The sequence below is a fragment of the Bacillus rossius genome, chromosome 16 (genome assembly GCF_032445375.1).
Source record: "Bacillus rossius redtenbacheri isolate Brsri chromosome 16, Brsri_v3, whole genome shotgun sequence".
Lineage (NCBI taxonomy): Eukaryota > Metazoa > Arthropoda > Insecta > Phasmatodea > Bacillidae > Bacillus > Bacillus rossius.
In genome coordinates this window covers 32,232,419-32,256,993 of record NC_086343.1, presented here as the reverse complement: position 1 = coordinate 32,256,993, position 24,575 = coordinate 32,232,419, and the positions used below count along the sequence as shown (strand labels likewise).

The 24,575-nt window shown below is 42.3% G+C and overlaps 1 protein-coding gene across 1 annotated transcript in view; it reads right to left on the bottom strand.

The window, feature by feature from the left end:
* Positions 1-10,713: 10,713 nt before the first annotated feature.
* LOC134539792 (nitric oxide synthase, salivary gland) overlaps positions 10,714-24,575 on the bottom strand; it is a 239,806-nt gene continuing 225,944 nt past the window's right edge. The window contains exons 23-25 of the mRNA XM_063382059.1: positions 22,897-23,045; positions 21,449-21,640; positions 10,714-12,791 (exon numbers count right to left, since the gene is read on the bottom strand). Coding sequence (XP_063238129.1) covers positions 12,684-12,791; positions 21,449-21,640; positions 22,897-23,045 — 449 coding nt within the window. The 3' untranslated portion in view covers positions 10,714-12,683. The remainder of the gene's footprint in view (positions 12,792-21,448; positions 21,641-22,896; positions 23,046-24,575) is intronic.

Here is a 24,575-nt window from a genome sequence, read left to right as displayed (position 1 = left end):
GTGTGACAGCGATATCAGGAACTATTATGTTCCCATAACTCGCTATGTGGTTGCCAATATAAATATTGCGACCCCGTCACTTTGTTCGAATCATTGGAAACGACGGCGGGGCGCGAAGTGTGCGATTTTAAGATTAAGGGTGGCTCACGGTCCAGAAAGAAGTAAAATAGCTGTCGCATATTGCTTGGCTCTATTTTTAATAGTGTAGATGTCAGGCGGGGGGAGGTCACCCTTTCCCCTCAGTTAGTTGGATAACTGATGCATGAGAGTGTCGTGATGTCTGTATTTAGAGGCGTGTGGAGTTTGCGCAAAAGTGGCCTAATTAATTTCGTTGTGTGAGTGTAGTGTAAAGCTCCAAGGCCTCACATACCCGGCTGACCAAGGAGGCATATCATCGTGTAGATTTAGTCCGGTGAAGGAGAGAGCGCATAGTATTAGTAAACACTGCGATGAGACCTGCATTTTTATTAAAAAAAAGTACCTGGGGAAAACAACTAGCATGAACTATAGCCCCGCCTGGGCTAATGAAGACCTGAAAGAATTAATTTATAATAATTTAATTAAATTCGTGAAATGATTAATATAAGTTTCCCGTGAGTTGCTGCTTCGGGCCACGCTCAGGAGAGGACATAGCTTCATGTCGCCTGTCGCCAGCAAAAGGCAGTCGGTCAGTTAGAGAAATTGCCCAAACCTTCATCACGAGTCCCTGGCCACAACTCCTACGCTTAAGTTCTAACGGTGATGTACAGTTGACCGGGCAACACTAATCATGAATTTACATGCTAATATAGAGCCCCGCATGGGCCAGAAGTAACCGCAATCGTGTGCCCAGCACTCGGCACCACCAGCCCAGGCATGCCACTCGTTGGCGAGACCAGCTTCAACGGTGCGTACTTTCACCATGGGCATGGACAGTACTTGGCCAGGCTACACCGCTAACTATATCAAAAACAAATCAGAGCCCCGCTGGGCCGCATTTCGGCTGTGTGTACTCGTTTCGGTGCTGTGTGCACTGGGATGTATGTGGCCTTGGCTTAGGCAAGTCGCGGTTTTTTAAATTGTCGCTTGACAGCTGGGTCGTAGTCGGGGATAGAATGTATAAACACATTAGGGTGTGCCGGGAGTTTGCCATAAAAAGACCTATTTTGGCGTTTTATATATTCCGAGACATATTCTACTTTAAGGAGCTGGTGTACTTCTAAAGTGCTAGTATACCAGGCGCAATCTGATATTACTCGCAGGAATCTATTTTGTGTTATTTGAAGCTTCTTTATATGCGACTGGGCTGCATAGCCATATATCTCGCAAGCATAAAGAAGTTGCGGGCGAACTATTTGCAGGTATAGTTAAAGTTTTTTCCTTCTAGGGAATTGAGGGGCCTTAAACATTGGGTATAGGGATCTTAAAGTGCCGAGTGCAATCCTGGAAACTTTATTAACCTGATGTTTCCAGGTGAGACTTGAGTCGAGAGTTAGGCCTAAATATCTTACGGATTTTTCGTAAGGAATTTCTTGATTAAAGATTTTAAGTGCGCGATCAGGAGCTGTACGTTTTTTAGTTAAAATTATTGTGGTTGACTTGGCTCCATTAATTTTAATGCGCCAGCGAGTGTACAACTGTTCTAATGATGTGAGCTGTCTTTGGACAATAGTTAAGGCGAAATTTAAATTAGAGGATTGATAAACTACCGCAGTGTCAACCGCATAGAGCTGTACATGGGCATGTTCGCGCGGTATATCGGCCGTATACACATTATAAAAGAAGGGGGAGAGGGGGGAGCCCTGCGGCACCCCAGCTGTGAGATCTCGAATAGAGGACTTCGCCCCATCTATCGCGACAAAGAACTTTCGACGCCATAAATAATGGGCCACCAGATGAATATATGTGTCTGGAAAATTAAAAGTCACCAATTTGTGAATTAGGCCAGGAATCCAGACCTTGTTGAAAGCCTTTTCTGCATCTAACATAGTAGCTACTGTAAACTTCGCTCGTGAATTAAAGCCATCGGTGGCGTCTTCAATAAGCTTGATTAAAGGATGAGATGTAGAGTGGCCACTCCGAAAACCGAATTGGTTATCTGGGATAACGTTGTGTTGGTCGGAGTGCTCTTTAAGTCGTTGTAATAAAATTTTTTCGAAAATTTTACTAGTGCTATTTAAAAGGCTAATAGGGCGCCTATTTTGCGGTAAAGCCGCATTTTTTCCTGGCTTCGGAATCGTAATTACTTTCGCGATTTTCCACTCGGAAGGATAAGTTTTTAAAATAAATATTGCATTCAAAATTTTTAATAAATATTCTAGTGCTGGAAGAGGTAATTTTTTAAGTGATTCGAAATTTATACCATCAGGTCCGCCTGCTTTATTTTTAGGTCGCGATTGAATTACTCGTAATAGCTCGTGAACTGTTATAAGTTCCGGCTCTATTTGTGTGGCTATTTGTAAATAATTATTTACTGCTACTGTAGTGGTTCTAGTAAACTGAGGGTTATTTACATCTTCATTTGGCGAAAATTGTTTTTCAAAAATATCAGCTATAGCATTTGCTTTGTCAGCTGCGTCATATTTTATGCCTGTGTCTGTAATTATCGCGGGAGTAGAAATAAATTTATTATTGCCTCTTAGTGTGCGCGTAAGGCGCCACATTTGTCGAGGTTGTGTTGCGACTTCGGTGACTAGATTCCCGAATTTATCTATTTTGCATTGTTTAAGTTTTCGAGTAACTTGAGCTTTAAGGCGATTGTATTCAGTCCTAGCCTGCGGTGTTCGTGTTCGCTGATAGTTATTTCGCGTCTGACGTTTTAAAATGATTAAAATATCAACATCTGGATAGTGAATTCGTGTAAATTCTCTTTTGTTTACTAATTTCGTGTGTTTTTTGCGCACATCTGTAATCGTGTCAGTAAACAACTTAACCTGTGTGTCAAGCTCATCTGGAGTATTTATCGGTGGTGGTTCAATAAAAATTGTTTCCTAATCTTCGCGAAATTTGTCGCAGTCGGTAACTCCGAAAGTTCGGCTAAAAATTGCCGCGCAAAACAATAGCCAATACTCAACCTACCATAACCAATCCGCTTTAACTCCATGGTGCACAGCCAATGGGGAGACAGCTCGTCTGCCATTGGCTGAGCAAGATGTAGCCCTTTCTCTGATAAATACCCTCATTTTCCAGCCTCATTCTTTACCGCGTGCTGGTCGGAGAAGGGTCAGCCTCTCTCTTTGGCTAGCCTGGCGTTCCTAAAAAGGAAGCTCAGGTCAGTGGCCAGTGCGTAAGGTGCTAGGTTCGATAGGTAGCTAGGACGCGGCGAACAGATAGGAATACCACGCTAGTTAGGTCGGACGATACGCCTGTTGTGTGCCCTGCTTTTTTCAAGGCGGGGCACCTACTTGCGATGAGTAGTAGCGACGAGGAGATGGAGGTCGGCACCGCGACGAAGCGCACGCATGAGGGCAGCGACTCAGAGACTGAACACTCTGTTCAGTCTAAAAAACCGTCAGGGCTCCAGCCCACCACAACCGAGGACGACAACAGTGGCTTCACCACTGTTGAGCGTAGACAACGCAGGCGTAATAGCGATGCGTCACAAGCGGTACCGACACCGCAACAACGGACACCGACTGACGAGGCTCCGCGCTACAAACGCGTACCATTCGTAATCCGCAACAGTCAGGCAATCGGCAGCTTGGGCCCTGCCTTCGCGCGACTCGGCATCAAAAACCGAATGACGCTGACGAAGCGTCAAGAAGTGCGCATAACTTTTGATGGCAAATTGGACCAAGACAAAGCGACCGCTTGGTTTAAGGCAAACGATGTGCCTTTCCACACTTTCTCCCAGCCCAGCGAGCGAGGGGAAAAAGTAGTGATAAAGAATTTGAGTAAATTCACGCCGGTTGATGCGATTTCTGAGGAGCTCACCGCGCTCGGGTTTAAAGTAAATTTCATCAAACAGCTCAGTCGGCGGCTAACAGACCGCAACTCAGGGCAAGAGTTTTTCGAGCCAACACCGTCATTCGTGGTGTGCGTGGCACCTAGCGCGCACGACATCTACGCCGTCAAACAACTATACTACACAAGTGGTATAAAGATTGAGCGGTACACGACTCGCGCGGAAGACGTCCCGCTCTGTAAGAGGTGTAGTTCCTTCGGACACACCACCGGAAACTGTTCAGAAGTACCTAAATGCATCAGGTGCGCGGGTTCGCATCCCCGCAGCGAATGCCCAGTCCCAGAGGAGGCACCAAAGGTGTGCTCGAACTGTAAAGAGACAGGCCACACCGCGGCCTGGCGACAGTGCCCCGCGTTTTTGAAGATCGTAGAGTCGCGGAGACAGGCCGCCGCCGAACAGGCAGCACAAAAAGCTGCGCGCACAGCCTCGCGAGCACAGCCGGCCGCACCGACGCGGGAAAGTTTCCCCCCTCCCCCCGCGCCCACCAAGGAACACGTGCACCGGGCAACAACAACAACAACAGAGCGCAGTCCGCGAAACGCACGGCCCAGCGAGCAGGCCAGCCAACCGGGCATAAATCAAACACAGGCAGTAGCTTCCACGTCATACGCGGCAGCTACGTCAGGCGTAAGCGCACCGCGGCGCACGGCAACGGAAATCGTGCAGGCTCGCGTCGAGAAGAGCCAGCAGCATAGAACAGAAACCGCGCCAGAAGCACAGCCAAATAATAATATCACTAGCCTCGCGGAACTCGCAGAGATCTTGCGCATGTGCGATTATTGGAATTTAGTGAAGGCACTCGAACCGTATTACGCACGCATCCGCTCCACCGAGAGCATTAAATACCGCCAAACCATTCTATTGGAAGCACTCGCGACAGTGCTCCAGTAAATGGCAGTAAACATGGGGAAAACACTACAACTCCTAAACTTTAATGCATGTGGTCTCCGCCTTCGGTCGTACGAGTTGGAACAGTGCCTTGTAATATATGGGATTGATGTGGCATTCATTACCGAGACTCACCTATCACCGCATCATCGATTTAATATTTGTGGTTACACCACTTACCGCACTGACCGCGCCACTCGTGGGGGCGGCACAGCCATATTAATTAAACACGGGATTCATCACCATCCGATAGAAATAACTGGCTTAGAGCACCTAGAGGCCACCAGCATAAATATTCGTAATAAAAATGCGCATGTCTGCATGTCGGCAGTATATAAACCCCCAGATAAGCCACTACTTTCTAGGGATTTAAATAAATTAATTAATCCACAGCAACACTTTTTCATCGCAGGCGATTTAAACAGCAAAAACGAAGACTGGGGATGCAAAAATACTATACCAGCAGGCAGAAAATTATTAGATCATTCGGTAGCAAATAATTACGAAATTTTTGCTCCAGGCTCGCCAACTTGCTATCCAACGAATGGCGGCATGCCTGACATATTAGATATAGCTCTTACAAACATACCAGGTGCGCAGGTTATATCAGAAAAATTAGATGAGCTTGACTCAGACCATTTTCCGGTACTAATTCAATTAACTTTTAATGCTCAATTTTGCGCAGCGATATTTAGCCGCACTTTTGGTATTCCCGACTGGGACAAATTTCGCGAAGACCTGGAATTAACTTTTACAGAAACTCCAGCGATAGACACAGCAGATGAGCTCGAAACTCACGTAAAACTTTTCACCGACACAATTACAGACGTGCGCAAAAAACACACGAAAATCGTGAATAAAAGAGAATTTACGCGAATAAATTACCCAGATGTAGACATGCTAATCGTTTTAAAACGGCAGGCGCGCAACACTTTTCAACGAACGAGAACACCGCAAGCTAGGACTGAATACAATCGCCTTAAAGCTCAAGTCTCGCGAAAACTTAAAGATTTAAAAATAGAAAAATACGGAAACTTAATAACAGAGTGCGCAACTCAACCTCGGCAAATGTGGCGGCTCACACGCAATTTACGAGGGAAAAATAAATTTATCTCCACACCGGCCATTGTTACAAACGCGGGCATTAAATATGACGCGATAGATAAAGCAAATGCTATAGCAGACATTTTTGAAAAACAATTTTCACCAAACGAGGACATAAACGAGCCTCAGTTTACTAGGACCACGACAGTAGCTGTTAATAACTATTTACAAATCGTTCCACAAGCCGAGCCGGAACTCGTAACAATTAAAGAGCTCTTAGAAGCTATTTCCTCGCGACCAAAAAATAAAGCAGGCGGACCTGACGGAATAAATTTTGATACTTTAAAGAAATTATCATTTCAGGCTATACAATACTTTCTTAAAATAATAAATGCTATTTTTATTCTTAAATCCTACCCAGCGTCATGGAAACTAGCTAAAGTTATCACCATTCCGAAACCGGGAAAAAATGCGTCACTACCACAAAACAGGCGACCTATTAGCCTCCTAAATAGCATGAGTAAAATTTTTTCGAAACTTCAACACCATTCGGACGAACACGAAGTCATTCCAGATAACCAATTTGGTTTTAGAAGGGGCCACTCTACCTCTCACCCCCTAATTAAGCTCATTGAAGAGGCCACTGACGGTTTTAATTCACGAGCGAAATTTACTGTCGCAACGATGCTAGACGCGGAAAAAGCTTTCGACAAAGTTTGGATACCTGGCTTAATTCAAAAATTAATTACATTTAACTTTCCAGACACGTATATTCATCTGGTGGCCCACTATTTATGGCGTCGAAAATTTTTTGTATCAATAGAGGGGGCGAAATCATCCACTCGGGAGCTGACAGCAGGTGTGCCGCAGGGGTCCCCACTCTCACCCTTTTTCTATAATGTTTACACAGCCGACATCCCGCGGGAACATGCCCACGTGCAATTATATGCAGACGACACTGCAATAATATATCAATCCCCGAATTTGAAGTTTGCTTTAACCAAAGTTCAGAGGCAGCTTACCTCACTCGAACAATGGTACACTCGCTTAAGCATTAAAATAAATGGAGCCAAGTCCACAACTTTAATTTTAACTAAAAAATACACCGCCCCCGACCGCGAATTAAAAATTTTTAATCAAGCCATACCATTTGTTAAATCGGCTAGATATTTAGGTTTAACTCTAGATACCAGGCTCACCTGGAAAGTTCACACCACTAAGGTGACACAGTTTGCGCGAGGCACTTTGCGCAGCCTATACTCAATGTTTAAGGCCCCCCAATTTCCTAGAAAGAAAAAATTACAGCTGTATTTACAAATAGTTCGCCCTCAATTATTATATGCTTGCGAAATCTGGGGCTATGCAGCAAAATGCCATATCGATAAAGTACAGGTCACTCAAAATAAATTTCTTAGAGCCATTGCAGATTGCGGCTGGTACACCAGCACACTAGAAGTACACCAGCTACTCAAAGTAGAATATGTAGAGGAATATATAAAACGGCAAAACAGGTCTTTTTATGGCCAGCTCCCTGAACATGCCAATACTTATATGAATTCACTTCCGGACTACGACCCAGCTGCACAGCGACAGTTTAAAAAACCGCGACTTGCCTAAGCCAGGTTATACTAGAATCCACACATCCCATGTACGCAGGGCAACTTAGCAAACATAGCAGACGTTTCTCTCTGGCCCCGATGTGCCTGTCTACGTCCTGCGGTGCAAATAATCAACATTGGACTAGCCAATGATTGACATGCCCAGGACTCGTAAATATTGCGTCAACACTACTTTTGGCCCAGCGGGGCTCTATTTTATTGCGTCAACACTACCTTTGACCCAGCGGGGCTCTAATTATAAACCAGTGACAACTCGACCGCAGGCCCAAATTCCTTTAATTACCAAATCTTTCCTTCCCCCACCTCCTCCACTAGTCCTTGCTAGTTGTTTTCCCCAGCCATTATTAATTAATTCATTAATGTAACTTTCATTTTCTTGCTAATACGAAATGGTCCGAAGCATGCAGGTGTAGGTTTTGACCCATGCAGCGGTCCACTGCCTGTGTCTTAGGGCTGACTCCGTATGCCTGAAGGGCGAGACCCGCCTGGCAGGCTTCACCTCCAGTGCCGGCCGCGTTTCGGAAGGCATGGGTTTTTGAATTGCGACAAAAAAAAAAAAAAAAAAAAAAAAACACTGGACGAGGGCATCTCTCTGCTCGAACAATAATAGAATAGGATGACATTCATTTACTAATTTCACTCTCTATTTTTCAGGTTTAGACGACAACAGCCTGGGGGCTAACTACAGCAATACTGGTTTAGCCTAACTTTGACCGAACTATACTGGAACGCAATAGTTCGGTCCTTAAGGCGGCCAGGTGTTTACTAATCTATGTAATTTCTCCTACACATCGGTAAACTTACACGATGATATGCCTGCTTGGTCAGCCGGGTATGTGCGGCCTTGGAGCTATACACTACACTCACACAACGAAATTAATTAGGCCATTTTTGCGCACACTCCACACGCCTCTAAATACAGACATCACGACACTCTCATGCATCAGTTAGCCAACTAACTGAGGGGAAAGGGTGACCTCCCCCCGCCTGACACCTACACTATTAAAAATAGAGCCAAGCAACATGCGACAGCTATTTTACTTCTTCTGGACCGTGAGCCACCTTTAATCTTAAAATCACACACATCGCGCCCCGCCGACGTTTCCAATGATTCGATCAAAGTGACGGGGTTGCACTATTTATATTGGCGACCACATAGCGAGTTATGGGAACGTAATAGTTCCCGGTATCGCTGTCACACGCTCCCGGCCGAGCATATGAGGAAACGGCGGCAGCCCCTTCTCAGTCGCGCCTGTGTTTCCGTACCATGTGCGTCTCTGCCTGAGGACGGGAGCAGATAGCAGTTCCCGAAACGTTGCTTGTTTCTGTTTAGGTAAAACTATTGTGTTTGTTTGTATTTTCGTTTTGTCGTGTTTTTGTCTCGTTTCAATTGTTGTGCTGAATTATTTTGGGTTCAATTTTTTTTTTTTCCTTTAAGTTTGTGGGTTTTCTTTTTCGTTCTCTTAGTACATTTTTCTTTGTTTTTCTTTGTTTGTTGACCATATTCCTGTTTCGGAATATTTTGTGGTGTTCATATCCTTGTTGACAACAGCAATTGTTTGCTTAATTTTGTGTGTTCTTTGTCTTATTTGGGTATTTCTATTTTTTTTTTTATTTATTAGTTTTTCTTCAACAGAAAAAAGTTCTTAGCAATGGCGTATGTCCAAAAACTTACATCAAGTCATGCACTCCCATTGCACAAATCTTTTAAAGATAACATAAAAATTACGGATTTCCAAGACAGCAGCCGTAACGAAAATTGCAACGGTGTTTTTAAAGATTTATATTAAAATTTAATTAACATATACTTTTTACAATTTTTCCTGATTTAATAGCTTTAAAATTACGGATTTTCAAGATGGCGGACTTGGTGTCATACTAACTGATGATAAATGCTATGAAAATAGTGGTGGGGGTCAGTCTGCCAGCAGCCACCATGAGGGAAGGATAGTCGCTATTTTTTTTTTGCCCTCACCAGGTTCAAACCGAGGACTCCGAATTCCATGTCGTAAATGTATGTTTTTTAAAAATATTTTTATTAAAATTTAATTAATTAATTTTTTTATAAATTTTAATTTTTTAAATTAAAATTGTATAGGAAATAAAGATTTTCAAGACGGCGGCCATAATGCAAATAGCAACGGTGACGTCATACTCTTAGATGACGTCTGCGGCTTAGAGCGGCTAGCTCTTAGGACTTTTAAGCAGCTTTTAGGAATTTGTGTTCTTTCTAAGGCAAAAGTATTTTGAGGTTTTTTGAAATCCAAGATGGCCGCCGTGACGTCAGACCAATCGGCCGGCTCCACGGCACCGGCACCACACCCTGAACCCTGGCGCAGGACATACTTTCCTATACTACTATGGTAAAAAAAAAAAAGTTCGAATGGATTTGATACTAAAGAAGTTTGAATTTTTTTTTTAATTTCAACCTCCGTTTTTACGGTAATAGTTCTTTTCATCAAAAATGGTTTACATAAATAAAGTTTAGGATATTCACACTAAATTATGATGAATCGGATGGTACTTATATCTATGAAAAAATTGGTTGTCTGTAAAGTCGGTTTACGGATGATAGTTTAACGTGACATCATCATAACAAAACATTGATAAAATGATTGCATACTTTTATGAATTAAATTGAATCTTTTAATTTAAATAATAAAAGAATAAATACTTTTAATTATACTAATAATCATATTTTTAAAATTCAAGAATAATTAACCTTTATTGCCGAAATTGTTGTTGTAATAAGCAATGAAAACCACATTAACTTTTCACTTCACTTTATAAACAGTCGACGAAACAGTTCACGTGTAGATGACTTGTAATTAATTTTAAAAACTGGCGTTTAGCTAGAAAGGGATAATATAATTATGAACAAGTTTTCATAAAAATAAACTGTAATCAAATATCTATCATGAATTATATGAATGACCAAAATTTTTTAGTCAATTGTAACATAACCTATTATCACTGCACTCGCCGACAGCGTAACGGAACACAGCGTAACGGAACAATGAGCGTAACGGGACACTTTATCGTGCGTGCAGCCGGCGTTCATCGATTTATTAGACGTTGTCACGTCCAAATCCTTAAAGTGTATTTATTTACGATGAATCGAAATACAAATCAAAACACTGTGTGAGGGTAAAAAAATTATGTATGATTGAAATTATACTACAAGGAAGTGGAAGGTGACAATAGTAAATCAGATCGAAGTTGCATGGAGTTGGAACTTTTAATATGTATACATGAGAGGATATAAAAAAAAGAACACAAGAATAAACATATGGCAGCTTAGCTACTGAATACTTTAAATACATAAATAATCTGACGCGGCTAGGCCAGGTGTGTGTGTAGGCCTGTCTACAATTGATTTGCTAACTTGAATGATCACATTACAAGTAATTAAAGACTTGGACACAGTAAACAAATTGCACCATACCATAAATATTTGGCGTTTAGAGTTTTGGCTCGTTCCTCAATGGCGCGGAAAAGTAAAATCGGAAACGTATCAAGGAACGTTTCAATATACGCCAGCTGTTTTATAATCCACAGTAAAGTAACAAAAGGCAACCAATGAGATCGATTTCCACGGCTATGCAAAAAAAAAAAAATTGAAACATCATTTGAGATACGGTAACATAACACGTTCTCAATTTACATATACAATAAAAATAAACCACAAAATATTACAAAACATTAGAGCCTGGCATTAGTGTATTAAAACCGTAAACAAAGATGGCTATCATTACTCGGTTTCAATTAATCGCAAGGAGCAACGTAAACCGAAGATTTGGGCATTACGAAGCTAATCCGTATGTGTCCGTGTACGCAATCCGCATGCGTGCCATTGAAGCGCGTTAGCGTTTCGTGATATTAATCTTCTTTACGTCATCCGTCAATGCTTCCGTGCCATAGTAGAACGGGTATTAACGACAAACAGAATCCGGCACGTCACCATTAACGAATGTTAAAGCTAATTGTACATTGATATTTGCCATCTCGATGATATGAATGCTATAAGGAAACATATTTGAGTGTGAACACTATGTGTAACATTATGTGTACCTACGTTAAATGATGTTGTTTAACTGTGTTCTCGCATAGATCATAAGTAAACTTTCAATTTTAACACACTCTTTCATTCAGTACTCGCCAGAGATTTGTAACATTTGACCTCGGTAAAAATAAAATATTTTGTGCTCTCATGTTGCAAATACACTTATAATACAAATCTCGGACACGAAATTTAAGGTAGAATATTTGAAATAATGCCGAGCGAGATAAATACAAGAAAATTGTGTTTTCAACTACATTTATTGACGCGAAACTCACGTAGTTTCCACATCCGCCGCTAGAATTCGCTGCCAGAGCAGATACGCCGACTATCGAAAAATTCGATTTGCAGACAGAAATTGTTTTAACTTTATAATGGAATGGCTTCGATAAAAGCGAAGAAGATTTGAAAAATAAAACCTAATCTTCGGCTTTGAAACCGGATTTATTTAACAGTTAATAATATAAAGTTTTTCTTTATTTTTTTAAACTTTGGTTCGCGCCAAACATCACAGATGGCAGCACAGTGGTTGCACGTTTCCGTTCCATGCGACTACCGTTCCATTCAAGAAATAACTTCTTCCAAATGCTGTATACCGAGAGCTAAGATGTTACACATCAAACACTTAAAAGTTGAATAAGGTCGAAAAACAAATAAAATATTTGATTGAGATAAACTATACAAAATTGCTTCGGCCAATGCTTTGTAATTTTTGGTTACTTCATCGCCAATAACGTCCACATTATATCCACGCCTGTGCGTTTATTGATACGTTTAGCTTTTACTGTATAACGCCATATTAATTGTAGACGGGCCATGAGGGTTGTCAACGGTGCTGTAGGTCGGGGCCAGCCCGCTGAGATGGCGCAGCGGAACAGGCGCTGTAGTTCAAAGCGGGCCCGCTCAGATGCCGCAGCGGGACAGGCGCTGTAGTTCGAAGCGGGCCCGCTCAGATGGCGCAGCGGAACAGGCGCTGTAGTTCGGTGCGAGCCCGCTCAGATGGCGCAGCGGAGCAGGCACTGTAGTTTGAAGCGGGCCCGCTCAGATGGCGCAGCGGGACAGATGCTGTAGTTCGGAGCGAGCCCGCTCAGATGGTGCAGCAGAACAGGTGGGAAAGCGCACGCCTGCGCTATGGCCGCGACGCCATGCGGATGCGCGCACTCTCGCGGCAGCGGTCGTGTACTTCAGCTGTGCGCAATACGATGCCGAAGATATCTTCGTGGTAGCGGTTCTCGTCCTGTCAACACAAAGCAAACGTGTGCAAAGAGCGATGTCAGGTCCATAAAATTATGTTGTAAATCAGGAATATTCGCGTCATTATTCGGCGACGGTTTAGATAAAGAATTCTTCATTGGATCATGGGTGTTTTCGTTTTGAATTGCCTCAAAGGACAATGACACTAAAGGCATCTGACATTAGTTAATAAACATGTCACATCCATCATTTTGGACTCAGCCATAACCACAAGACACTCCTCAAACAATGTTATCTATGGACTCGAGAGGGTTCAGAGTACGCCAATAGATGACACATTTTATAAAGTAATATTTAGTGGTTAATGCTCAAAATATTGTATATTTTGTTTATATTAGCGAATAGGTACATGTATTACATAATCTTATAAATTATATAGTTCTTTATCAGCAGTGTTACCACTTTGTCTTGTTTGTTATAAATAATATATATATATTAGAGTGAAAATCCTTGAAATAATAAAGTGAATCGGATAGTGTGTACAGTTACGAACACGACGGAAATAATGGGCTCCCTTCTCTTCAAAAACGCTTTTCTTTAAATACCAAAAGTAATAATTGTAGTAGGACAACATAGGAAACTCGGGTATTTTAATATGGTTGGCACAGATTTCCTCTCGTCGTTTGAAATAGTGTTGTCATAGAGTAATGAAATCACACTTCAAGCAATTTATATCAAAAAAGTATATTCATGATTTAAAAAAAGTGTTCGTAATCTACAAAGATATATTGACTCAAATATCACGAAAAAAACCTAACTTTAAACATGAATACAAAAGGACACAGATAAACAACTTTAAAAAATGAAACATTATGTACCTAACTTTAAATCTGAATTTTTGTAAATCGTTTATTTCAAAATAATTTCCTTAAATAGGTGCTCATCTAATATACTGATATGGTTAGGTTAGCTACATTTAAAATGTCTTAAATTGTTGTAAATGGTTAGTTAGTTTAAGTTACCAATATTAAAAACACATAAAATGTTTTTTTTTTTTCGGGACAGTAGTACTGAAAAGATAAAATTTTTTGAGTTTTCATATATTTTATTCGGGGAGCACCTACTCTATGAATTCAACTTTGAGCCGGCAGTGGACCAGCGATAATTAGAATTTGAACACCGCGCCGAAAGACTCAATCTTCGCTCAGAGATGCGTACTCTCGCCTCCACTTCTCCCTCGCCGGCATAATTTCTGGATATAAAAAACAATTGTGAGCTTGGAAATATCTTCTTCTGCGAAAGGTCACCGAAGTGCCAACATGCTCATGAGTTGAGAGTCAGTTGTGTTTTTCGGCGGCAGCATGGGGGCTACGTAACTTCTCGGTCTTGGTAAAATTTGTCTTTCGGCACCGGCCTTTGGAAAATTCTCTTTTGGGTTTCTTATGTTGGGAGATGTTTTCAGCTGAGGTCTTGCATTGGCCTTGTTCTAAGTGTTTGTTGAAATATAAAGGCGAAAATGCACGTCTACTTAAGTTTAGGGCTTTCCTTGAGGTTTTCACGGCGGTACTCGCATGTTTAGACATTAGGTTAGCGTTTGCACATCCGAGCTGGTTAATCATTGTGTTCATGAGGTTATGGCACCTCCTTAAGGTTGTGTTTGTAAAGAGCACACCAGACTGTCTTATTCCATTTTACGCTGATTGTTTGTAGCAACCATGAGCCTGCGAGTAGAGGCACAGATTATAACTCCGTGTCACATGGGGCTGGATAGTAATATGGTAATGTTTAAACATGTTCGTGTATCTTACAATGCACAGTCAGTTTGTATTTGAGAAGTGAATGAGGACATGCTTAATGCCGGGTTCGCATCGGGACTCATTTGCTACGAACTTATGATGAGGAACTGTGAATTCGAGTTTACGTTCAGTTGTACTTTACGTTGCTGACACGTTTAAACTTTGGGAAGCTAAAGTAAACACACAGGAATGTAGGCATGCTTGCAGGCATGCAGAATATTCGGTAATTTGTTTTGGCACCTTCATATGTTGTTTCGCCCCGCCAGCCCTTTTGCTAGTCATTGTAATTTGTAATTGTTTGTGTCGGTGGCCATGATTTCAACACTACATGTAGTCACTTAATTCTGCATACACATATTACTATTGAGATTTTGTTGGGTCCTTTAATCAATTGTGTAGTAACTATAATTATATTCAGCATGCAAAGATCTTTGTGGTTTTGTAATCTCTGGTGATACTGTATATTAATCGCATTATATTCTTTCTTTCTAAATGTATATTGCATTGTAAACCGAAGAATTCTGCTGCATAAGCATGAATTATCACTATTAAAACATAAACATGTTCAATTCCTGCATTTTGTTATAATAATTTTGACATGCTGAAATGTGTTCTTTATAACAGCTTGAAAGCTCAGGTTCGGGACCATACTTGAGGTTCTGACTTCTTCATTTTTACTTAAGACTCCACCAGAGCGGCAGGGGTTCAGGACTTTTCTAGTGTGCCGTTGAATTTAAAGAAATAAATTTTGTGTTTATCTTCCCGTCGCGTGCGCGCGTCCTCAGTACTGGTTGGCGACCATACAAGGTCACTGGGATGCTGAACCTTGTCAGCTGATGCTACAGCGTGCCGAGGGTTGTGGGATAGGGGGAAGGGGCAGATAAAGCACAAATGCGAGTGCGCGCTGCGCGCGGCGCTCGCTAACCTCGTTCCGGCTAGGTGGATCACGATCTCCTTTGCTCAAAGAGCAAAATAAATTTTAACATACAAAGAAATTAAGAATAAAGAAGGGGTTGTGCCAGTTTTAGGACATACAATAATACTGTATAACAAAAGTCTTAGAGTCAAACAAAAATTATTTATACCAAAAAATTAAAGCATGCTCATTAATCAAACCAAAGCAGACAGAAAGTTAATCACGCTAAATGCCACCAGTTGTAGCAAAGAGCAAACCACGCTCTGCTACCATTTTGTAATGTATGCTGGGCTGCAGGTAAACACCCAAAACATGAATAAGTAAAAAATAAGGCCTTGGAAGCATCAGCCCAGAAATCAAAACAAACAACAATAATTATCACAGAGGTGTCCAGATGTATTACAAAGGAATTTACTTAACACCTACTAGCAACTCTAGGAGGCTATGTGGATCAGGGATGAGTAATCAAAAAATAACAAGAATGCTGATTTGATTCATATCACTGCCCTTTTACTAAAATAATTTACTTAGCTTTTTCTTTTCTTTTATCTTCATCTGTTAGGTACACATGCATTAAAATATGAGGCACTGAAAGGCCAAGTGGTGTAAGTCAACTTTTGCTACAAATTGAGTTATACACACTAAAAGACAGTTAAAAGTATTTTCTTTAAAATGGCATAGTAATTTGTCATAGTTCTGTCTATGATCACAAGACAGCAGCACAAAATATATGTAATAAATACAAATAAAGTTCTGTTAATAGCCAAACTGGTGTAAGAGGACTTACACCACTATGCATATTTCCAATACGTATCTTTATTAAGAGATGGCAGCATAGTGCAAGGTAAAATATTTGCTAACTCAGACTGTGAGTGTAGAATGATGTGTCATAGCAAAATTGATGATAAAAGTAGAAAACAAGTATTTCAGAACTTTTGAAAAATCGGAAAAACCGCAAAATTCTTATGTAGTTGGGTTGGTTAAAGTCTGCAAACCGATTTCTTGGCAACCAAGAAATTCTACAAAGTCTCCTCGCCAAAGTGTTAATTTATTTTATCTGCCTTTTAATGGAGAGTCCACAAGAGTATGTAAAAAATATTTCTTACAAACATTTCAGATATCTGATGGCAGGATGAGCAGGGCTGTAAGTAAAATCAAAGAAGGAAAAGAGGCCGGCAGTGATGGAAGAGGAAATCATCCACCAGGCAATAAAACGTCTGAGGACCGTTTAGATATATGCGTGTTCACATTCAGTCCTTTCCTAGCTACCAATCACATTACAGCCGTTCTCACAACCCAAACAGGCTTTACCTAGCTACTGATATGAACATCAGATTTTGGTTCGATAGAACAGTTTTCTAAAGGAAAGTTAATCTACACTCCTGAAGATTGGATGGACATTATCACAAAATCAAGGAGGAAAAGACCATTCATGGTAGTCAAGATGTCTCCAGAGCTTTTCTTCTCATCATCATCTCTAGAAAAAGTAGTAACTAAGAGAAAGAAAAATGACTTGAACGAACAAGTTTCATGGTTAAAAATACAGTGGCTTCAGTACAGGCGATCAAACCCCCTAACAATTTATTACAAGGAGACCTTGAACAAGGACATTGACTTTTGTAGCATAAATTTGGCACAAGGAAAGAGAGTGGGACGACCTGTGCATCAGGGTTTTTGCCAACATTACGCAAGAAAAGCTTTACGATGGAGTCAGAACCATCAGTCACAGCAAGAAAAAAGATATGTTAGATCTTCTGCGGTTCATACCACCTATTCACCACGGGTACTTCCTAAGCTTAAAGGAGAATCCTGAAGAACACAATGAAGTTGAACTTGGGCATCTTAAAGAGGATGATCCTGAGTGATGTCTTTGGTGAGTGATTACTTACTTCCTTACGAACCATAATACTATTGAAATAAATTATTTTTCATGCCACGTTATGGAACACGTGAATTGTGATTATACATACTCTTTACAATATTGAAAAAAATAAGCACTCAGTTATTTCTAATAATAATAATAATAATAATAATAATACCAAGTGATGGTTTTTAAAATTAATGTATATTGTTGTACACATTATTTTTCCATTCACATTTATATGCAAAGTGGTGTAAGTCACAGATTTTCATTAAAAAGTCTAAAGCTGCTTATGTTTTACTTGTTGTGAGATGTAAGAAATTGATTTTATAATTGCAAAAGATAAAATACATCATTTGAGAATAACTAGTACCATTGAAATGTGGTAATGTTGTCTTAGGAATTTTCTGTCAATCAACAACTTTAAGCCTTTATATCTCAGATGTATCAATTAATGACTTACACCACTTGGCCTTTCAGCGCCTCATATATAATTACAAACAGGAGGGAGCCCCGGGGCAACTAAATACATATAAAAGTAAAACAACCATATATCTTAAATTTGACCCTGGTTTTACGTGAGCTCGCAGGCTCAAAAGAAAGACAATAACATTTTGTTCTGAATTTGCTTTTGAAATGAATTTAACCAAATCCTATGTCCAGAAAACTGGCGGTCCGGGCACCGGAGGTTTCTGTAGATTAAAGTCCAGAAGAATTAGTTTTATATAGAAACATGTATGTCGACTGGAGAGGGGAGAAAACTTGTGACTGCATGAGGCCAATCATGGACTGCTAATTTTGGCAGAGAAGTTTTATTCTAATTTGGTGTCCAATTATTGAACCCCACCTGTAACCAAAGTCCCAAATTGCTTGGACTGGTTAACAGGTGGGTAAGTCTGGGCAAGACTATGCCCAGGGAAAGGCAAAAAAGAAGGGGGTATATGATGATCACTTACCCAAATTAGCGGGGTGAAGTCACATTAGCTGGCTCCAGGAGTAGAGTAGGCAACTCCCGGTGTGGAAGTTCGTGGAAGCCATGACGAGAAAGGTGAAGAAATAATTTAGATCAAAAAACTAGCACGGGCAGCCAAATTTAAAAATAAGAAAATTAAGGCATCTATGCCTTGAGGTTGGAGACTACATGATGTAGTGTCGAGTCTTGGAAGTACAACTGAGATGAACTCTCGCGAATCACGACGCGTGGTCTGTACTGACCAGTTGCTGCCCGCCGAATGTTCAAAAATGGCATCGGCATGCCTAATTAAAGCAAGTTACTGCGCCCATCCAAGAAGGGGGAGGGGTGGTGATGGTCCGAAGGTAACCGAAAATGCCTGAAGGGGCGAAGCGGACTGTAATAATGCTCGCCGCGCTCTCACCCTAGTTGCAGGCGAACTAAGATCGCAATCGCACCGCGACTGATGCCAAAGTCGATTGTGACAAGCTGTCTCTTATGGGAGGGATGAGTAGTGCGCTCTGGTGGCCAAGATGAGAAACTGGCTGGAGGGTCACAGAAACGTCCGCTAGAGTGCAGTGGGCGCACTCACAACCAGCGGACAGAGCAAGGTTAGGGATTTTTCCTGCTGCTAGGCTTCGCTGATGGCTCTGTTGGACAAGGGCGGATGTCCTTCAGAGACCATGTACCCTGCACAGATTCACTTGAGGTCGATGCTCCGGGTTGAAGTTCCCGAGAAGGCACAGGTGGGAGATGAGGGAAGGGGGGTCAAAACTTGCTAAGTCGCCTGGGAAATGTGTCGTGTGGACCATCCCAAGGCGTCGCCGAGGATTGTAGTATGCTCCTCGACCTACTGCCAAACAGCTTACCTATGCTTGCCTCCGAGAAATGAAAGATGCTAGCGCGGGGCTTGGGATAGAGTTCGCTAGCCTGAAAAGTCATACAGTTACAGGGAGAAAACATGATGCAAACAGCGGCCGAGATGCTGCGATAACCAATCGTCAGCAAAAGTATCTAATTGGGCCTGCGAACAAGCGCACACACACTGGGTTGCACAAAATTACGTCGGAGAGTACAGTAATGGAAATGTGGTATCCTTCTTTAAAAATTAATAAATAAATTTAAATTTAAAAACTTGTGCCCAAAAATTATGATGAACGGCACACTAGGGGACCCCTCCTGAGTACTTAGAAAAAAGCACAAACTCTCAAGTTCGACCATTGATGTCACCTGCTTTGGGTGCTCTCTTTGACCTCATTGGTGCTACGAGTGGCAATGTGCGGGCAGACAACACTTCGAAGAACCAGCAGAAGCAGCTCGAGAAAGCACGGAGATACAAGCCTTCATGGAAGCCACTGTCACGGATAAAATAAAAAGGTGCTGGACTATTCTTATTGTTCCACAAAGCAGCTCGAGGCATGAAAAAGAAACAAGCGAAAAAATCCTAACTTCTTTGCTGTAATGCCCGTTCACCAATATAGATTTTAACTAGGTACACTCGTAAACTAAAAATTACCAAATTTCCGAGGTGTGTGTGCGCGAGACCATTAACCTAACAGAGCAAAGACTCATGAGTGCTTAATTATTAATTTAGACACGCACTGGGTGGCAACACACTGGAGCGATGTAAACGGAAGTGCTGAGACATCAGCGTTCTGTTGCAGGAACTCCGATTCATGAGCTCCCTACGACTACGGACGGGCCTTAAGGGGCCGGCCTCGTCAGGGCTTTATGTGTATTTGTGAGGCGGGATGATAAGTGCGATGCTCGCTGGTGCTTCTAGTGCGGAATCGCCTCTAAGCGCCAGGCTCTGAACTTGTGCGCAGTCGTCTCGTCGTCACAGGAAAACTGTGAAATTTGAGAGGTGGCCATTAAATTATATGGTGAAGAAATGAAGATAAATGTGTAATGCAAGTCCATTAAGTGCTTTCAAGAATCTGTACCGGTTGTTTTACATCTAAATATTACTCTGAAAAAATTTGTTGGAGCCATTTTAACTCTTCTAAAAACATAGTTTAAAAACTTAATCCGAAATCAAAAGTACTTTTCGACCCTCAGCGAACTCTTAAATGCTTTTTTTAAGCAGACCCCACTCAGATATCTCGAGTAGTTTTTAAATCGCGTTGTTTTTCCTGATGCTCTGCGTACTGTGTGTGTGCCCGGGTAGGCGGAGCCCTTAAGGGCGCCTGCGCACGCACCGGCAAATCCGGAGCCAAAGCTGGCAACAGGCACTGGAGGACTCGCAAGTCAACAGTTACTTACGGAGAGCCGCACACACAGTCCGGGACGGCAGGGAAACCGCTCCGGCTGCTGACACGCCGGAGCACAGCCGGAGATGACCTCGATAATCTAGACTACCTGCCCAGTGCGGAGCAGGGGGGTGGGGTGCCATCACACAAGTATAGACTGGCAACTTTGTTTTCGACCTGCGCAGACCCGAGTGTCAGGCAGCAGTCACGTGATTCTAGCGGAGCTGGAGTGGAGGGGATCGGTTGCCAGTTGTGCGCCGCCTGGATACGCCACTCCCGAAATAGTGTATCGCAGGTCGGTTTACAAGATACGGTGTTGCGTTAGTGGGAATACCTTTCAACCACATCACGAAGAGAGTGAAGTGTGTTAGTGTATGTTGTCTTTGAGGGAGGAGTGGCCCTCCCCTACATGCAGTTGATTCATTGTGGAAGGAGGGGTGGGATTAAGGCAGGGAGGAGCTGCGCAGAACGGAAATGTCCAAGGTCAAAATCGGTTGCTTGCACAACACAATGCACTGTCTCAAGGCAGTGCATACTTGTGATGTAGCAGGGTTCAGGTACGACGCTGTGACTCTGATGGAGTTGGTAGAAACCATAATGTGTTTGTGGGACGAAGAGTACAGTTACTTCCTTCAATGTTTCTACTGTAGAATGTAGCCAATACCGTATTTGGTGGAAAGTCGCGGGGATATTTACGGCATAAACGCAGCTAGTACAATGTGCACGACCTTCTGTTTCCAAGCAGGACACATGATTCTACCGCGGATGCTGAAACCAAACTACCGGCTTGCCGGAGAGTGTGCAAGGACACCTCCCGGTGCCGGATCCGTTGCTGGAACCAGCTCCGGAATAAACCGGCGCGTGTGCAAGCGCCCTGACGGCGCAACTGGCCAGTGGACGCCGGGGGGTCGCACAGGTGAGCTCACCCTGAGCTTCAGCATGTACGTCTCCACGTCCTGCTCGCACATGCCGCTCTGCTGCTGGATGATCTGCCTGAGCGTCTGGTAGACGTTCTCGGCCATGGTGCAGTCGCCGCACACGTAGAAGTGGCCCTGCTCGAGGACCAGCTTGCGGTAGACGTCTGCCGCCCGCCGCCTCAGCAGGTCCTGCACGTACGTCTGCGGGGGGACACAGACACGGAGTCATGACTACTGCAGACATTCGAATTTTTTAAATTTTATTTTTATCACAACAGAAATAACGTTCGAAGTTACACTGGGTTCGGATCTTACCATAACATTGACGCTTAATGCTGTCGCAGTACTTACAATAGTGTTAAACCATTCCATAAATAGCTGTACAGTATTAACTGCGTACATTAATAACCATAATAGAGAAAAATATATTTAAATTATTGAATATTCAATTATCTTTTCAAAGGTTTGGAAAAAAATTCTGCTATTAAATGAAACATCAATTCAGAAAAAAAAAATATGTGCAGAATTTCTTATATGCAAAAATAACCATAGCCATGTGTTGTACAAAAATACACTATCTTTCCTTGTAGTACTTCAAACTATTTCATGGAAACTGGTTTCCAAAGGAATCATTTGCAAACGTACAGATTTTTTTTTTGTAGAGCGCAGACATGTCGCTTGAAACACTTGGCAGAAGCTTTCCTCCATCTTGAATACATTCGCTTGCATTGCAACGACTGCTGACGATTCTAATAAATTATTTGGCTGAAAATATAATATTTCAAGCATTCTTACCATATAGTATGATATGTAAATAATATTTTATTGGATTCAATCACTTGAACGACACTTGACATCGCTATAACGTAGAATCTACAGCCTACTTGAGTTATAAAGATTGAAAGCTCAGGATCCATAAAATATTGTTGTCCGATAAATTGTAAAATTATTTGAATGCGATTTTGTGTCTACTCGTTAGTTTAAAAAAATTTGAAAACCAGTGTAATCGTTGAAACACAGTTTTCATGAAGAAGAGAAAAATAAACAAACGGGAAAGAAACAAACTCCTAAAAAATGTTCATTTAATAAAACTCTGATATATAAGTCTTAATGTAAACAATAATAAAAGACTGAAACTGTTTACATTTTTGAATAGTGTGTGAAATATTTTCAATAAATACTAAAGTGTTCCATTGTATTAAATGTTCGACTTAAATTTATAATAATGAATGTTTTTAATATTATAAAAAAACCGAGCCTAATTTCAAAGTTGTCCAATGCACGACGATAAGACTGTGCGCCAGTCCAGAGGCGACACCGCGCTAGAAGCACCAGCGAGCATCGCGCTTATCATCCCGCCTTACCAACACAAACACAGTCCTGAATTGTAACAAAATGGCGTGGAAAAGCAGCAACCCACGGACGGGGAGGCCGCGCCTCGAGCCTCGTGGACTAACCTTGGGGACGGACGGCTGCCTCGACAGCGCCAGGAACGTCTGGTCCAGGACCGCCTCCTTGACGGCGACTTCCTTCTCGGCGCGGTACAGGTCCAGCGCCTCCCCTCGGCAGCCGAAGAACAGCCACATGCTGCCCGCCTGCTGACCCCCTGTCGCCGAAACAACACTTCGTCAGGCATTCCCAGTCTCCGTCCGACGGAGAAATATAGCTAGTGTCACAGGCAACAGCGGACGGTCAAAAATTTACCATGGGGGGGTTCGGACTCCTGAACCCTTTGGCCTTCATGACCCAGAAGAACTGACTTCAATGTGAAGAAGTGAAAGGTTAATGGTAATAGTGAGGCCTTGGTATCCAAGCCAGACCCTGACAGACTGTGAGCTTTGAGTCTGTGAAGAGATCTCAGCACGCAGGCCAAGGTGATCCTAGGTGTACTCGGTGATGGGACACAGGTTCCCTAGGGCCAAACCGAGCCTTTAATTGGCTGTAAAACCTGTGGTATTCAACCAAGGTCGTTGACCCGTGGCTAAAGATCGTTGACCCGTGGCTAAGGTGGTCCTTGGTCACCACTCTTCTCCGCAGGGTAACCATTCAGTTAGATTCTAGTAGCCCGGGGAATCATGCAAGAGGAATTGGAAGTTGGGAGTACCAGAAGCCGATATCATGATCCCTGCTCAAGTTTTCTTAGTAAGCTCTGAATATAACTGGTGTCGGATTCGAGATGGCAGTGGTTGGCTCCTCTGCTCGGAGCAGGCCTAACAGGTATCCCGGTTCCAAAGACGGCGGATGCAGGGAGAGGGGTAACATCTCTGACACTAGCCTGGATAACTAGGAGAGGCTAGGTAGGCCCCAACCTGATCATGGGCTCTCTGGATGACTGAGTGATGTGATGGACTGAGGGGAGCGCTGGTTAATACTCAGGTATGGGGCTTTGAGCTTGAGCCAACTTAAGAGGTTAACGAAACATCTAAACTACATTTCCCTTGTCAAAGAATACCATAGGGTGGCAGGGCTTGAATTCTAGGAATCCCTAACGACTTGTAACTGTCGTTAAAGAAACACACACACAATTTTCATTACACATTGGCTCTAAGCTTGTGAGTTACTGAACATTACTCCACCCTAAACCTGAACCTGTGATTCAAAATATTGGAGGCACCTGTATTACAAAAAAACATATAAAGGTCACTGGAGATGGCAACACACAACGATATAGACCATGGTTACTGAGGAATTAAATTTAATATTGTTATAGTTACACGGTCATACAACAGAAGCATGGTCGACGAGACCTCCAAGATTATCGCGGCCTCAGAAACTATTTGGATACCAACCACGTGTTAAAAAATTTGATTCATGCCGTAGTGCTGGGTAGAACCAAGACCCTCGCTGTATGACCGCGAAGCATTAGGGATCACAAGCACCGAAGACTCGGGACTCAGCAGGAAGTTAGGATTCGGTAAAGATTTACAGTATGGAACCATTACTGCATTTTGTACTGAGTGATTTCGGAACAAAAACCAGTTGGAAAACCAAAATAATGATGGTTAAATAAGATCTATTATTTAGGTCCTCTAGAATATGGGTACCACTTTAAGGAAGTTTGACCCTCTTTAAGTAAAATGACCCCACCGGGTGTTTCATCGGGAACATAAGAGGAAATTTTCCCTTGGAATAAGAA